This window comes from Oreochromis aureus, linkage group 15 (assembly GCF_013358895.1).
Source record: "Oreochromis aureus strain Israel breed Guangdong linkage group 15, ZZ_aureus, whole genome shotgun sequence".
Lineage (NCBI taxonomy): Eukaryota > Metazoa > Chordata > Actinopteri > Cichliformes > Cichlidae > Oreochromis > Oreochromis aureus.
This window is the reverse complement of record NC_052956.1, coordinates 33,497,488-33,515,430: the sequence shown is the minus strand read 5'-3', so window position 1 is coordinate 33,515,430 and position 17,943 is coordinate 33,497,488. Positions and strand designations below refer to the sequence as shown.

Sequence of the window (17,943 nt, the reverse complement as noted above, 5' to 3'; positions counted from 1 at the left end):
TCTAAATGCTCCAGAGAGCTTACTCTGATCTAAATAGTAATGACTGCAAAGCCAGGATCACTCACACATTTCCCAACATCACAACAACAGTTGCCTCAGGGCAGTTTATATTTCTGGGGGGCACCGAGTCGTTTCCAAGCCACCTGAGGGTTATCTCTAGTGTGTCCTGGGTCTGCCAGGTGTATCGGAGGCTGCCTGGTCAGATGCTCAAACCACCTCAGCGGCTCTACCCCAAATGCCTGCCTCATTCTTTCATCCACTATCTAGAGTTCATAACTATAGGTGAGGGTAGGAATGGAGATTGATAGTAAATCGACAGCTTTGTTTTCATGCTCAGCTCTCTCTTCACAGTAGTCTAGAGCACAGGTGTCGAACTCAAGGCCTCGAGGGCCAGTGTCCTGCAGGTTTTAGATGTGTCCTTGATCCAACATAGCTGATTTAAATGGCTAAATTACCTCCTCAACATGTCTTGAAGTTCTCCAGAAGCCTGGTAATGAACTAATCATTTGATTCAGGTGTGTTGACCCAGGGTGTTATCAAAAACCTGCAGGACACCGGCCCTCGAGGCCTGGAGTTCAACACCCCTGGTCTAGAGGATGCTGTAATGATCAGTAGGTCGATCTCCTGTTTCACTCAATCATAAACAAGACCCATAGATCTTTGAACTCCCCCACCTGGGGTAGTAACTCATCACTGACCTGGAGCAGGCTCTACACCCTTTTCTGATAACCAGAGTTTGGAATAGTTGCTTGTTGGTTGCAGTCTTTGTTTTGCTGAGTGTTTCCTCTTCATGCAAGTCATGTCTGTGAGCTTTTTGCTGGTCCTTCTTTATGCTTTATTTTGAATGTTCTCTCCTTGGTTTGAATTCAGTCTGTATTCATTTCCCCAGTCTCTGTTCAGTTATCGTCATCTCTGGTTCAAATTCCTGAAAATATCCACTGTGTGACCAGCACAACAGATACCAAGGCCAGGGTTATTAGACAGTCTGTCATGACCAGAAACGCCTCTTAACATTACAGCGAGTTTCCAGTTATGTATGTTAGGTACAATATAGATTTCCCACTGAAGCATAATTCAGCCATTAGACTGGATAGTTATAATGGAAGGTGCTGTAAGTGTTAAGGGGTAAGACTGGTTTTCTCCCGGCCTTCCAGTAACTACTGACAGTGCAATAACTGTCAGTAGTTACTTAATAACTGAAGCCTTCATTGAACTGGCAAATAAACACATTGGTCCTCTCTTTCTGGTCGAACACGTGGCAGCACTTCTGCTATCATTTGTTTGTATTTAACAAAATAAAAGTGCAGACATAAGAGTACACATTAGTTTTTGACTCTCTCACTGAACTAACAGCCAATCCCTCAGCATGTCTGTACTCTCTGCTCATATTGCCTTCATATTAAATCATTTTAACATTACACTCAACAACACACAAATCCTGCCTAACAAAAAAAAGTCACTTCATTAGCATTATACAGTGGCTTGCAAAAGTATTCGGCCCCCTTGAACTTTTCCACATTTTGTCACATTACAGCCACAAACATGAATCCATTTTATTGAATTCCACGTGAAAGACCAATACAAAGTGGTGTACACGTGAGAAGTGGAACGAAAATCATACATGATTCCAAACATTTTTTACAAATAAATAACTGAAAAGTGGGGTGTGCATAATTATTCAGCCCCCTGAGTCAATACTTTGTAGAACCACCTTTTGCTGCAATTACAGCTGCCAGTCTTTTAGGGTTTGTCTCTACCAGCGTTGCACATCTAGAGACTGAAATCCTTGCCCATTCGTCTTTGCAAAACAGCTCCAGCTCAGTCAGATTACATGGACAGCGTTTGTGAACAGCAGCTTTCAGATCTTGCCACAGATTCTGGATTGGATTTAGATCTGGACTTTGACTGGGCCATTCTAACACATGGATATGTTTTGTTTTAAACCATCCATTGTTGCCCTGGCTTTATGTTAAGGGTCGTTGTCCTGCTGGAAGGTGAACCTCCGCCCTAGTCTCAAGTCTTTTGCAGACTCCAAGAGGTTTTCTTCCAAGATTGCCCTGTATTTGGCTCCATCCATCTTCCCATCAACTCTGACCAGCTTCCCTGTCCCTGCTGAAGAGAAGCACCCCCAGAGCATGATGCTGCCACCACCATATTTGACAGTGGGGATGGTGTGTTCAGAGTGATGTGCAGTGTTAGTTTTCCGCCACACATAGCGTTTTGCATTTTGGCCAAAAAGTTCCATTTTGGTCTCATCTGACCAGAGCACCTTCTTCCACATGTTTGCTGTGTCTCCCACATGGCCTGTGGCAAACTGCAAACAGCACTTCTTATGGTTTTCTGTTAACAATGGCTTTCTTCTTGCCACTCTTCCATAAAGGCCAACTTTGTGCAGTGCACGACTAATAGTTGTCCTATGGACAGATTCCCCCACCTGAGCTGTAGATCTCTGCAGCTCGTCCAGAGTCACCATGGGCCTCTTGGCTGCATTTCTGATCAGCGCTCTCCTTGTTCGGCCTGTGAGTTTAGGTGGACGGCCTTGTCTTGGTAGGTTTACAGTGGTGCCATACTCCTTCCATTTCTGAATGATGGCTTGAACAGTGCTCCGTGGGATGTTCAAGGCTTGTGAAATCATTTTGTAGCCTAAGCCTGCTTTAAATTTCTCAATAACTTTATCCCTGACCTGTCTGGTGTGTTCTTTGGACTTCATGGTGTTGTTTGGAATCATGTATGATTTTCGTTCCACTTCTCACGTGTACACCACTTTGTATTGGTCTTTCACGTGGAATTCCAATAAAATTGATTCATGTTTGTGGCTGTAATGTGACAAAATGTGGAAAAGTTCAAGGGGACCGAATACTTTTGCAAGCCACTGTAGTTCTTCATGTCAGTATACGGGCTGCGAGTTCGAGACCCCTGTTCCACAGTATTGATCAGAATTTCATTTAACTTAGGAGAAAACTTAATACATTGTTTGAGAAAATGTATTTGGGTATAAAATTTTATTACAAGAGAAGATTAGGAAAATAGTGGGGCAGGCTTAAAAAAGCATTTGAATTATAACAAGAAGCCTCCCTGTCTCAATAACAAAGATGGTCCAAGGTACAAATCAAAATAGCAGCTTCAGATTCCATCTTCAAGACTGTTAACAACAGAGATACTAAGGCATATTTTGAAAAGTTAGAATCACACACACATTCAGTACAAACACATTCACACCATGCAAGTACGACTAAAACCAAAACGACGAGGCTCCTGTGTCTTTGAAAGCTCCTGTGTGTGTTGATTAGTGACTGGCTTCGTCATCACCTGAGGTCCAAGCTTAAGGATGAACAGCAGACAGGGCTGCTGGGTGCTTTCACAATGAGTGTCATTGAAAATTACTTCTCTTCTCCATAAAAGCTTATTCAGAAATTAGGGCAAAAAATTACAATAGTACAAAATCTGTGATCACAGCAAAGTGTAAAGAACACTTAACACACTTAAACATTAATGAAACATGAATGAGTTAAAGCAGACTAGGTCTTCTTCACCTCTCAGTCTCCAGCTGTGCTCTCTATGCTGTGCTACCAGCAGCCACCTCCATGTCTGAGGTCTGAAATGGGTTTATGGAGGTGGTCTCCATGGCCTGGTAAATGAGGAAGAGGAAAGTGGCCACGATGGCCAGCAGGAAGAGCTTTATCCACAGAGACATGCTGCGCTGTGCTGCTTGGATCTGACCTGCAGGGAAAACTGCAGGCGGGAGGCTGGAGGAGGTGGTTTTGGGTGGCAGGCTGGATACTCTGTTTACTGAGTAGCTCTGAGTGTAGGAGGAGATGCTGGTCTTGGTGGCTTTTGGAGAGAATAGGCTGTCGCTCCACAGGTCACTGGATGCTACAGGGCGCCCTGCTGCTCCTCGGATGGGTCGGCGACAGGTGGCACTACAAGAGAAACATTTAAGATTTAATAATCACAGAGACCTCAGCTCATCATGTCAAGCAGATAATGTACTGGACTTTCCATTGTTCTGAGTCTTGGTCAAAAAAATCCTTGTTATGACAGCACTTACTGACCCTGGCCATGCCAAGTTAAAAGACACTGTAGAGACTTCTGCTCCACTTACAATGCCATGGACAAGTATTTGGCCCCTTCCTTTGGCCCTTAACACTAGTTAAAGTAGTCATTTTAACATCTTTTACCTTAGCTCTGGTGTTCATGTCCTGCTTTCTGTGGTCCAGAGTTTAGAAGATCTCTGAGTATTTATTTTACTGCTGGCTAAACAAAGCAAACTTCATTTCCAGTAAGAAAAGAACAGCTGGCTGCACTTACGTGATTCCCGTTGGACTGCTCCGGTCATTAAGAAAGAGCTCCTTCAGAACGTCTTTCTCGTCTACTTTTAGGGTTTGATCACTGGCTGCGATTTTCTCCACCTACGCAGACAAGACAAATCAAGGTTAAGCTGGGAAATGAACACACTGTTGAACAGTGTAGATGCACAGCCCAGCATCTTCACAGGACTGTGTGAGCACACTCTCTGTTCACACAAACTGGGTGTCACTCTGTCACAGAAGCAGTCTGCTAGAGAGGAAATGCTGGCACCGCGGACAGCCGAGTAGAGTAAAGTGCCGGCCTTCGATCCAAACTGGTCTGACACGGATCAGTGAAACTCTGATGCTCAATGAGTGACATATTACTCAAGGCTAACAGACCAGAGGAGCTGAAGGTTTTAATCCACAGACCGATGGGACCGGCTATTTTATGGTGTGTTATTTCCTCCAGCAAATCCACAACATCGTTTCCTCCTCTGCCACTCGCTTCTCCCCCCTCGATGCCTCTCTTGGACATCAGTCTCCTCATTTTGTGCTAACGAAGGAAAAAACAACACCATATCTGATGGTGCTGTCGCATACGGAGCACCACCCGCATTGCCTTACTTGGGACCTTGCAGCAAAACAAACACCTGCCTGAGTACCACTGGACTCTGGTCCAAAGTCCAAAACAGGCCAGCGAGTCTTCTCAGATAAACTGAGCCTTGCTTTATTCGTCCTTTTGTGGTAAAATCAATTCTTAATCTCTCAGCTGTCTCGAGTTATCCAGAAATGTAATGATCCACAACACTTTCCGTGTCTCCCACTTCAAGCCAGTTCATTCCAGACGGCTTCAGAAAGAAGACAACGTCACCTCTTTAGGTCTGTGAAGAAGTTTAACTTCTCATCAAAGAGGCTGCTGGAGAGTCCCAGGCCATTAACCCCACCATTACTACTTCATTATCAGCCTGGTGCCTACATGACTGTGGGAACTGAGCTCCCTACAGCTGAACAGACAAAGATTGTATCCACACGATGGGTATAAAGGAGCTGTTATTATTTGACCTTTTTGTCTATGCTGGTATAAACGCTGTTCGTCCCTTTGCAAAGGTTTTAACGTTCTTTTAAATAAATCTCAGAAAGTCTGTTTGGTTTAGATACTCAAATGATTTTTCTCAACATCTGCCACCCTCAGTCTGCTGCTGGCCTTCATCTGACAGAAAGTAAAGGACCTCAGCCTTTCTTGTAAAGGGGTTCTGTGTTCTTAATGAAGTCCCGTTAATTTGTCAGTGGAACCGTTTGAAATTCAGATTCTCTGGTAGTAGCATAAACCAGATTGACCTGAAGTTTGTCTTGAATTTTTTAAATGAAGAAAAGGAGATGGTGGTTTTATTACTTCAGCAGGAGGAAGTAAATGAAGTGAACTGCATACTGAAGACCGCACTATATTCATTAACTTCACTTAATCTGATTATAGAGCAATGCGAGAACCTCCACAATATTCACAACTGTACTTACTGAAGTCAGTGGAAACACTGGTAGAAAGCAGGGGGTTCTGTTGCTACAACCAGCAGCACAGTGTCAGATCACAGCACTCACATGAGATGACTTCACACTGCTGTTATTTCTTCAAATAAGTCTAGCCATGTTGCTCGTTAAGCAGCTTTGACTCTACAGACAGAGTGGGGGGAGGGCTAAAAGTGGACTGCTTCAGGTGGCTCCAGTAAACAAGGACACAAACAGATAGATATCACAGGCACTGTGGAGAAAAGCAGGTGCTTTTGTCTTTTAACCCACATCATGTGGTTTGAGTGTGACTAGAAGCAAGCTGATCCACTGAAGCAGTCTCACACTGAGCGTGAGTGAGTGCACTCGAGCTGAATGAAGAAAATACCATGCTATATCAGAGGAAACTGTGATTAAAGCCAGCTGCTGGGTTCGCACTATATTACACTTACCACATCTGCGCGATATGTCACAATGATCTGCTTCTTGGTGCCACATACAGCTTTGATCGCCTTGTCACAAAATCCAAAAAGTCTGGTCATTGGAACCATTCCACTTTCACTGAGAGAGGACCAGGGATCCCATTTATTCCACAAGTCCTGTTCCTGAAGGAAAGACTCGTAGTCCCTTCCACAGTTGTACTTTAGTTTTTCTGGTGCAGTATAAAGTTCATTTCATATTCACGCAAGTCTTTTCATACATGAATAAGAACTCTGAGAATTTAGCAGGTAAATTTTCAGCAGTTTCTCATATGTAGCACAGAGCAAGAGATACAGAGCCTGGTTCATTACAAGCCTTTTAAAGGACGCATGATGTGGTCCCTCCGAACTCGACACACAATACCCGTGGCCTTGCTCTCGGCTGGAAGTCTAACAGTCAAGAAGAGCCTACCCATTAAAAATATGAGAACCTCTCTGAACACACTTTCCGCTACAGTGCATTGATGGCATACAAAGTAAACATGGGTAAGAGCAGATTACCGTTGGATGCTATTAAGTAACGGACACCCAAGAAGTCTTGAATGGTGGAAGTAAAAGCTGCAATTCCCTTGCCTCTTTGCGATTCCCCTCACCGCTCAGCACGTTTCCAGGCGTGACACAAACAGAGTTGCAGCTTTAAAGAGTGACAAGCAGTGGAATTCTGAACGGTCCAAGCTGCTGCCGTCACAGACGAGTGAAAGCCATCACAGGGGGTCCTGGTGAGTAAGCGACACACAGCTCTACTAACACAGCAGCAGGGCACTGACACAGAGCACCAGACATCCCTTTGTTCTGCTGCCAGTGATGGACATAGAGCGGAAAGAGTGGCAGGTCTGTTTTCTGTAAATGCAATGTGTTTGCTGAACACTCGTCTTACCGCAGTGTGCTTGCTGCTGTGGCTGCGAGTGGAGATGACAGTCTTCTCTCTGCTCCTCACTGTTCTCTCAACCACAGGAGCTGGCTCTGGTTCCTCCACAGGCTCTGGACCACCAGCTGCTATCACCTCTGTCAAAACGGACAGTCACACAAAACACTATTTAAAACATTAAATACATTATTTATTTCCAATTTGTATTATTTATGGACACATTTAATTAATTATTTAATAGAGCTGGGCGATATAAGATTTTTTCATATCACGATATGTTTTTTTCATTTCAGGCGATAACGATATATATCACGATATAAGCCAAATAACTATATTTGTAAGATTTAAATGTGCCGTTGCTCACAAGTAAAATGTGAAATAATTAGCAGCTTGTTTTAATTAAAATATTTATTTCCCATAATAAGTTCAACAGGGTAGATGTACTTAAGGAACATGAGACTTCAGTTTCAGATAAAGGCAAATATTGTAAACTACACAAAAGGCAGCCGCTAAAGCGTTTAAGTTTCAAAATAGAACAAACAAAACAGACCACTAAATTGTCAATTCCACTTAGAAACAAAATTTTAATTCTAAAAATAAATCTTAGGTCGTTTTACAGAAGAACAGACAAAATTGACTAACTTTTGTCAATATCAAATAAACTGAGAACTAAAAGGAAATTCTCAGGCTACGTCCACACGTACACGGGTATTTTTGAAAACGGAGATTTTCCGTTTTCGTTTTAAAAAATAATCCTGTCCACACGTAAATGCAGAAATGAAGGAAAACGCTGCTAGGAACATGCCAAAGCAACAGGTGGCGATATATTCCTAACCGTGTAGAAATGTTGGCCAATCAGAAGTCTAGAAGCCTCGGTAGGAAATAGTAAACAAAGATGGGGCATAGAAACAGAACCGAGTCGTATGTGTGGAGGGACAGTAACTATGTGTGTATATGTAAGCATTTAAACACTGCAGAGAGTACAATTAACAGTAACAGTATTGTAGAAATTCATTTCACCGAAACAATAACGTGGCGCACAGTGTGACGTCAAAAAAGGCGCACACCTTTGACGCTGTGTTTTCTCCGTTTTCTTGTCCACACATAAATGCAAAACGGAGTTTTCGAAAATATCCACCCTGGCAGGCGTTTTTAGAAATCTCCGTTTTCAGTGACTGAAAACGCCGTTTACGTGTGGATTTAAAGGTGCAAACGCATAGAAAAATCTGCGTTTTCAAAAATACCCGGGTATGTGTGGACGTAGCATCAATCTCTCCTTGTTGTATAGCTTAGCTTTTCAAACAGTTTTAACAGTTACTTTAGTCTGACAAAAGCCGAATGACGAATTAGCGCTTTCAGTCAGAGATTGAGCATGCACCGCTTTATTGTATATCCAGACTTGCTTTCGGCACAATTTACAGTGCGCGCTACTCTGTTTTTGTCAGACTTGAAATAGCGAAATACCTTCACACTCACGGAACTTCTGTGGCCCTTCCGTTCGACAAGCTCTCCAGCATTGGAACCATCATCTGTTTTTTCTTCGGTAACCTTCGCTCACGCTCTCAGTTGATTTTTCTCTAGTCGGCAAACTCATTTCCTTCATTATCTGGGCGGCCCGGCTGCAAAAACAAATACACATGTGCGCCTTGGCGCTTGTGCTGTACGTAACAAGTCATGTGACGTGACGCTGCGGCTGTGATTGGTTCGGCTCTGCGCTACTTAATTTGGATTGGCTGTTCTTTTTTTTTTTTTTTTTTTTTTTAAGAAGAGGAGAAGAGATGAGGTGTATCGCAATAGTTTAATTTTTCTATCGAGAAAAAGTTATTTCGCAATACATATCGTTATCGTTTTATCGCCCAGCTCTATTATTTAATGATGTATTTCTTTAATTCATTTTGGCACTCCTGGCCCTGCTGCTGTGTTCATGAATTAATTTTATTGGTCAGCCTCACCCATTAAAGTCCGGGACGGGGTTAACAAGACAGGTCAATCCTAGATAATCTGATTGCTTTGAACTGGTGGTAATGTGAATTTGGGGCAGCTAGGTATCCCAGAATGCATTTCAAATCACAAGCAGCAATGGTGGTGGCGCTCTAAACTGTAAGTTTTTCTGTCGCCAGCTACACTTTTAATAGTATTTTAGCCGCAAATGTAGTGGCATAACCTTCACATGTCTGGTCAGGCTGTCAACACAGAACATGTTTGCAAAAGTGCTCCGATGTTTTCGGAGATGTCGCTAGCTCCGCTAACAGCTGACAGAGTGTACCGAGCGCTCAGCCCCGGCGTTCCAGGTTAACTGTTTTTTACATTAACTGGTTAGATTTTGTTACATTGTCAAAAACCTGTCCAGTATGCTAGCAGTGTCCAAGCATTCTTTAAAAAAAAAAAAAAAAAAAAATACCGTGCCCCTCCTGCAATGGCTCTGCGCCCATTGTTGGGGCATATAGTTCATGATGCACTGAGTGTTTCTTCCTCAGTCACATTTTTCATTATGTGTTCATACACCGCTCTACGTTGAATCATTAGTTATTATGATTGTTGGCATTTTCTCTGTATTATTGAAGGGTCTTTACCTTGCAATGCACCAGCCTTGAGGTAACTGTGAGTTGGCACTATATAAAAAAAACTGAATTGAATTAACAAATTGACAACAACCTTTTTTTTTTTGAGTCTTGGGAAGCTCCAGAGTCTGGAATTTGCAGGCAATTTGGAGCTCCTGGAATATGGCTATGTGGATATGTAGAAATACAGTAGTGAATTTTCTCCTGTGTGATGAGCTGGCTTTTGTCGATGTGATGGAGGATCGTCTTAAAGGAGAGATGATGGACATCCAGCACGGCAACCTTTTCCTCAAAACCTCCAAGATAGTGGCAGACAAAGGTCAGGAGCTGGAGCTGCACTGACCTCGTGCTACAGAAAGATGTCTGCATACATGCCTGAGCAGATCATGTGTTACACAACATAAAAGCCTCTTGAGGCAACTGTTGTTGTGATTTCGTGCTATATAAATAAAACTAAATTGCACTTGCTGTCTTGGAACGTCTGCCCCCTTCCTTCTTTCACATAATGGTGCGATCCCAGTCTGTCGTTGATTGTGATATGATTGTGCCCCTCAAAATAAGGCCCCACCTCTGTCTGCATGGTTTCTCAGCAGGGCTGAAGATTCAGCCCCCATGTACTACCAGGCCATCAATAAATGACATATGAAATTATCTCGCAGGCCGGATATAACTGTATCAGGACATACGTTTGACATCTGTTCTACACACAACATCCCCTTCATCAACACATGATATCACATTTCTCATATAGGTGATGAGGGAACATTTAAAATCCAAGCACTCGTTAAAGTGCAGCAGCGCTGAATGAGCTGCAGCGTGGGTCCTTCCTACCGTCCTCCCTGTCACTGTAGAGGTCAGACTCTGAGCCTACGAGCATCAGCTGTGGTGGCGGAGGCTGTGGAGGCCCTTCATCCAGCAGCTTTTGTAGCTTCTTCTCATACAGCTTCCGGGTGGATGCTGGGAGGACAAGACAAGGGTGATGTTGTAGCAGTGAAACCACAACATGACAATCCAGTAATGGGAAAAAGTATCTGTCCCCTTCCTAATTTTTTCAAGTTTCACTACAGCTCATAGAATAAATGCTGTTTGCAGACAGTCATGCAAACTACAAGCAATCTCAGCAACCTTGCTGACAACCAAAGCAACATAGTTTTTGGTGCAACACCCTCTTTGCAACCAATTTCACCCTGGGACTGTCTGCATCTGTCATTTTACAAATGCGCAGTGAGTGCAGTCTCTGTGCCCACTACGGTGTCTGCAATGGTGAGCAGGTTTACACTCACCCACAATTGGCCCCACGTCTAGTCCACGCTCGAGCAGTTCATCCCTCAGGGTCTTGTCACTCAGCGCAGTCACATCAAGCTCAATCGGTCGAACCTTGTCTGTTTTCCTGGTGGCTTTCTGTGGAAAAACAGCAGGGCAGCGCACAAAACAACCGGTCAGAGCCAGAGCGGAGCCAGCGATGGATTTTTTTAGCCTGAAGCCAGTTAATCACAAAGTAATGCCTGACAAGAGTCAGCTGACACAGTTCCATTTTCACATGAAGGACTCTTTACTCAGTCAAAGAACCAGCACACACACTGCCATGTTCACCAAGCCATCAAATAAATGAATAAATAAATAAATAAATAAATAATACTGATAATCAGATGTTAAGCAATAAAAAAAATGAATACTGAATTATACACTTAGTTGCAGTACCAGCTTCACACAGACACACACACATAAAGCTGGAGTAGTCAGCATGCATCATGCTGAACTTTAGGACTGTCAGAAGTTGACCATTCCAACGTTTCCATGTGTTTTTATGTATTTTATGTATTGGTTAACAGACTTTAGTGAACAGGATTTACAAAGGGGTTACATAAAATAAAGTAGTTACCTGTCTTGCAGGTATCTTTATGTCTCTGTGTTACTGTACCCACATTATAACCAATCCAACCAATCCTTTGTTGGTCACTTAACATATCTTTGTATATCTATTGTTATATTTATATATGCTTCTCTCTCTCCCTGAAGCTGGTTTTATGGTCAAAGGTCGCGCCCCCTACTCTGCCTGCAGACAGCTCTGTGGTCAGATGGAGGCAGTGTACAGTCTGTGGGTCACTCTGCTTGTGTTGTTGGTAAGTGAAGTTCTAAAGCTGACAGTGCTGAAGTGAAACTCGGTGTAAGAAATAAGGAAACGTGTTGGCACAGTCACTGTCTGTGCTTTTAGTGCTGGATTTCTCTTTTTTTGCAGTTCTCTCCCTCGTGCTGAACCCTACTATCGCTCCTCCTCTATTCTGGCCCAACATTTGGAGACAATTATGTCATCTGGTTCAAGTGACGTGCAGTCAGGATCTTGGAAGACTGCACGTCACTTGGTGAGGGTGAAAAGCCCTCTGCCCCCTCTGTCCACCCGGAATAGTGTAGCAGAAGGACATATATTAACTCTGCTCATAATATGGGAACTCATGTGAACGACTGAGAATGACAGAAGTCAAACTGCAGAAAATTTCTAGAGCAGAAAGCTGGTTATCACCTGTTACGTTCTGGATAACACTGCTGTCACTGCACATGAGCAAAGCCTTTTTCAAAAATCCAGGAGTAGTATACAGGAAGATTCATTATTTTATGAATACTTCATTCATGAACCACCATTGAGCAGATGTGAAAACTTACTCATGTACACAAACACGTCCTTTAATTTCCTGAAAGGAAGCTGCCACGGGGGAAATATTTAGGGAGGAGAACTGCACCGTCTGAAGATGCTGGAGGCGCTTCATCATAGTCTGAAGTTTTACTTAGCAGCCGACAGGAAATTACTTGTGAGGCCAGCATAGTGGCATGATGCTGTGTCTCCTAATTAGATCAAAACTAAAGGCAGCTCTGCCTTGGAGCAAATCAAATAAACGTACAGTAAATATGTTGCTGAAAGCAGCAGCGACATCATACTTCTGAAGACTTAACAGGATAGGCGTCGATAGCTTGTTGGTGGACAGGAACCCTCAGCTTTCTTCTTAGCTCTGGGTTAAGCACCTGTGACAAGTTAGCTCCTTTGGAGCTACATGGCTCCAAAGGTGTGTACACGTGTGTGTGTTGCATGCACAGGTATAAAAATGTGACTCGTGGTTACTGAAGTAGAATTTATGGTCGAGCAGAGCGCTCTACTACATGACCTGCCGTCTGTCTGCAGAGGGACAGCAAAGCTCTAACATACAAAGAGCTGAAGTGAAACTCCGTATTAGAAACAATGACAATTGTGAAACAGCTGGATGTGAACCCAGCTGTTTCACAATCACAGCAGCAGCTCCAAAGACTGCGAGAGGAGCAGGAGGAGGAGGAGAAAAGTGCATCTGCAGACCACACCCTTGCCTTCACAGCCATAATTGAACTATAGAGCTCACAGCTCTGTGGAACAAACTCACTGTGGACTCTCAGACTCCTCACAGAGTCCTGGACAGACGCTCACACATTCCTCACACTTTACAACAGTCCATCCAAACCTCATTCACACTGTTCAAACCAACATCTAATCTGAAAACATAAAGCTTTGCAGACTCGAAGAGTGACAGCGAGTATCCTCTTTCATGTCAGTCACTGAAAAATGTCAGGAATTCATTTTTGGGCACCTCGCACCTGCAGCCTGTAATCCCTCAGGTATGTGAGCAGCAGCTTTCACAAGATAAACGGCATCAGTACTCTAGTGCCAAGACACCGACTATGCTGAGTCTGAGCATGAGTTCTTCCTAGCAGTTCTTCAGTGTTCAGAATGATAACTCAAGCAGCTGCAGGAAAACTGCTGTGGTGTCTGCTCCACCACCTAAACCATGAAACTGCACTAAACACTCACTGCAAGAGCCACAGCACATGGTGGCTCACAGTTAGTGTGATAATGTTATTTCATGCTCCAAAGGAAAGGCAGAAAATAAAGCTGAAAGCTTCCTGACATCTGGCTGATCCAGTACTCAACACATCACCTCTGCACTCATTATACTCTTATTGAAACATCAGCCCCTTGGACAACATGGAAACGTGTACTTTTTATAAAACTACATACTAGTATAATCACTCACTTTAAAACTGGAGATGTGTAAGACGTACTGTTTCTGTTACTACCTGAACTGATCATCCATTTACTTCACAGTCAAATTCAGCTATTTCATGAGAAACCCGCTGAAAACAGGCTGAGGTGCCAGCCTCCCCAAAGGACAAAGCGGGAGGGCTGCTTCAGGAAGGATACCCTGCAGACTTCAACATCGCCTCCTGGTCTATAATACAATACAAAATAGTAGTGTCACTTCCAATGTTCCCTCTAATTTTTCATGTGTCTGAGCGAACACACAAACTCCCTGAGCGATCCCTTGGACCACTGTGAGCGACATCAGACGTGTGCACTGTGGTCACGCCAGCATCTAATCCATCCAAGTTACATGGTTTATTAAAATAATCAAATTACAGCATTTACATTTATGTTAGACTACTTTTAATTAACTGCTTTAGCCCACTTACAATGAAAATTTAAAAAATCTTGTTCATGACCTGTGTAGTATGTTAACACTATTGGAAGTAAAAATAACTTGAACTCCAATTTTGAAAACACAACTTTTTCTTTTTTTTCTTCATAAAGCTCTGACTTGTATTATGAGTCTGTGGTCTGGGAGAGAGTCCTGTAACTCTGTCTGCAAAATACAGTATATAATGACCAATGCTGGGCAATTAATTATATAGTTACTACTTCAAAAAAGTAACTCAGTTTGGCAAACAACAAAGTTTTTTGCAGCTATTTATTTTTTTTAATGCAGCCAAGGCGTTTTTAAATAAACATTTCAAACTATTTACAGAACAATCAGCTGTTCTGCATCAAATCTGATGCCACACAAATTATTTGTGCCACTCCAAAAAATAATTTCTGTCCACTATGAGATAAAGGAGAACAACAGCCTGATACCTGCAGGCCTGACAACAGGAGATGTATCACTGCTGTAACACCTGTAACATTCAGCAGTCGGCACATAAGGACGCTGTCATAGCCTGTCAACGACGTTGATTGGCTGCGTGTATACGAATGTGAATCACATTATTGGCTGGACTATAGGATAAGGTGGCATCGTTCTAATCCCATACAGGAGCAGCCAGTCACTTACTGACTAACACTGCAAAACAGAATTGTTAAAGTTTTAATTTTAATTTCAATTCAGGTTAGATTTTTTTTGTGCGCAACGCAGATTTTCTGTGCGCAGAGACCGCCAGCAGTGCGCAATTGCGCATGTGCGCAGCTTAGAGGGAACATTGGTCACTTCTGTTTTCAGACACTTTGCCCTGTCAGACCTGAACAGAACAGACATCAGTTCGAACACCTGCCAGTTTGTCCCATTTCATCCTCAGCATCAGAACAAATCTCTCCCTGACTGAGTGCATGGCTGCCAGCTCCTCTAACCTCAAACTCTCTTTATCCCACCTACAAAAACGAGTAACCGTTGTGCACATGAGCACGCTGACCTGTGTCTCTGTCCATTTCTTTTCTGTGTGTGTCTGTATCTGCGCTAGAGATGGACCGATCCGATATTACGTATCGGTATCGTCCGATACTGACCTAAATTACTGGATCGGATATCGGCGAAAAATAAAAAATGTAATCCGATCCATTAAATATCAAAAAAAACACCTCACAAAACTTGCAACACGGCGTAACTCGGCTCATAACCGTAGCACGTTGCAGCAGTATGCGTCATGTGATAGAGCGGCTGTGTGTATTTGTAGCCTCGCTACCAAACCAGCATTTCATCTCCGAGGAAGTTATCCCAGAGAGAAGTAAAGCAAGTGTGTAAGTTCATCTCTGAATGTTTGTAAAGCGTTCCCACGTTAAGCTTAACAACCGATATATGGAGCGACTGCCTCTCTCTCTCCCTCTCCTGCTGCTACTTCAATCGTGAAACTGCTTAATGATCAGCTGATCGGCTTTTCTGTCGCGAGTCCGTCTCTCTTCTTTGTTTTTGGCCCACTTTGCACCAGAAAGAGGAAACCAGCGGCTGAACAACAGCAGCACGTTTAAGCTTGATAAGCTGTTGTTAGAATGTATTTAATATTACTTTCTAGACCAGGATCCTTTTCTACGTAGCTGACGGCTGGTAACTGTGCAGGGGCGGATCTAGCAAAGTTTAGCCAGGGGGGCCGATAGGGCATGAACAGGGAAAAGGGGGCACAAAGACATACTTTTCTTTCTTATTCTCATTTAAAATGTCTAGCTTTTAATAAATAATTATCTGAATCTTACACCCAAAGTTTTAATCTGATGTAAAATGTATAGAAGTCCATTACTGTATATAGTAACTCTTAAGTCTATATACCCTAGTAAGCTATAGTACTTTTTCCTTTGGGAAGGTACCATCTGTGCAGTCTGCAATTCTGTTGAAGAAAGATGTTGAATCTATTTAATTATTGTGGAAAAATAATTTATTTCTGTGCATTTTTTTCACCCTGCATCAAATTTAAGTTGATTACATCGATTAAGCATCATGAGGTGGAGGGTGGGGGGTGGTTCCTATTTTTTTTTTTTTTTTTTTTTTTGCTGGGAGTTTGCAACCCTGTTAGTTAGGTTGTTTAATATTTCTGCTAAGTACTCTTTAAAATACCAGAATAGGAAGGATGGAGTAGGTTTATTAGATTGATCAGTGTTGCTGAACTATGAAATATTTTGGGTGCAGTGTATTTTTTACATACAGGTATAACAGAATAGCTTTAGTGTTGTTGTTTATTTAAACTTGAGTATGAACTTATACAAAATGCAGCAAGATATTTAAAAAAAAAAACAGTTTTATTGATTAAAAAAACACACTATATCGGATTCATATCGGTATCGGCAGATATCCAAATTTATGATATCGGTATCGGACATAAAAAAGTGGTATCGTGCCATCTCTAATCTGCGCTAAAACTTTCTTCTGCATCACGATGGAGAGTCCCCAGCTGCTGCTGCTGGGGGATTAGTAAGGATCGGGCTGGATCTGAAGCAAAGAAGGAAACTCTGTGGGGAGGTGAGACCTGTGAGACTGATTTGTGGGAAGTGATCTGGATTTGCTCTGCGATTCATACACGAGACAAGCCTTATGCGTTCCAGCGGAATGACGTTTCCAGTTATGTCTGTGAGGAGAGAGAGTGCACGTTTCAATGTGAGCCTGGACATCCGAAACTATCCTGCGAACATTTACAGTAGTTAACAGACGACGATTTCAGAACGTGGATTTTGGTGGCTGAGTAATCCTGGTGGGTGTGGAAGTGTGCAAATGAGACGGGAGTGGGAGAGCACTTACTCTACCGGAGGAGCGGCTGGTGTCAGGCAGCGCGGGCGGAGGCAGCTCGTCGTCGCTGGAGAACGAGTCCGCAGCTGCAGCCGCGGGGCGTCTGCTTTGGCCGGCCAGCTTTGTAAGATACAGCTGCACGTACACGTCCTTCGTGGGGTTTCCGCTCGGTAGCTCCACGTTGTGGGCTAGCAGCTCGCTCTTTAGCTTCTCCTTGGTGAGCACAGAAGGGTCGTCCAGGTATTCCGGCATGTCGGCGAGAAGACTACCGGGCAACGGGTCAGCAAGTAACAGCTAGCAGAAAACAGCGGAGCCACTGATGGCGGATCGGGCAACCAGCGCCGCCCACTGGACCGAACGGGCAGAGTAGTGTGTGCTTCAAAGAAGCAAGAACGTGGATATGAGCTGCTGTCTATTCTCTCGCTTCCTCCTTCTCTCAGGAGAAGGAAGGAATTAAAGTGGAAAGAAATGAGGAATGCTGCACGGTCCTGACCGGAAGTGGCAGCTGGTAAAGCCCACCTCCTTCCGCTACAGGCTGGGACTGATCAGAGCCAGAAGCTCAGTCACAGCGCAGAACTGGTGCCCAGTGAAATCCAGCTCTTCATTCACAGACTGCTCATTGAGGGACTGGATACAGGAACACCGATATTCCATTAGATGTAATATGATCATGTTAGACATGAAGAACCTTTTGGGTTCTGTCACTGAAATTTTGCTCAGATGTTGCAGTTATGGATATTTTTGAGCTTTCTATTTCACATCTGATGATCAGCTCTGTTGCAGAAGTCAGCCAGTGCTACATTATTTTATAGATTTCATTCTCTGAAACTGACGAACTATTGTTTACTCAAAACAAAAAGTGTAGTTAGCTGAGAAACTCCCAGACCTTCCTCACCAGCACATGTCATGGTTATGTTCTTTTCAGCATCTGGAGTGTGTATTTACAGTAAGCCTGCACATTTG

General features: G+C 43.3%; 1 protein-coding gene across 1 annotated transcript; it reads right to left on the bottom strand.

The window, feature by feature from the left end:
• Nucleotides 1–2,983: 2,983 nt before the first annotated feature.
• On the bottom strand, nt 2,984–17,934 carry tmpoa (thymopoietin a). The gene is made up of 6 exons (XM_031731547.2): nt 16,993–17,934; nt 10,984–11,101; nt 10,532–10,657; nt 7,149–7,276; nt 4,309–4,409; nt 2,984–3,920 (listed from the first exon to the last, which is right to left on the bottom strand). Exons 1-6 carry the CDS (start codon nt 17,230–17,232, stop codon nt 3,557–3,559), a joined length of 1,077 nt encoding a protein of 358 aa, XP_031587407.1. The 5' UTR covers nt 17,233–17,934; the 3' UTR covers nt 2,984–3,556.
• Nucleotides 17,935–17,943: the final 9 nt, after the last annotated feature.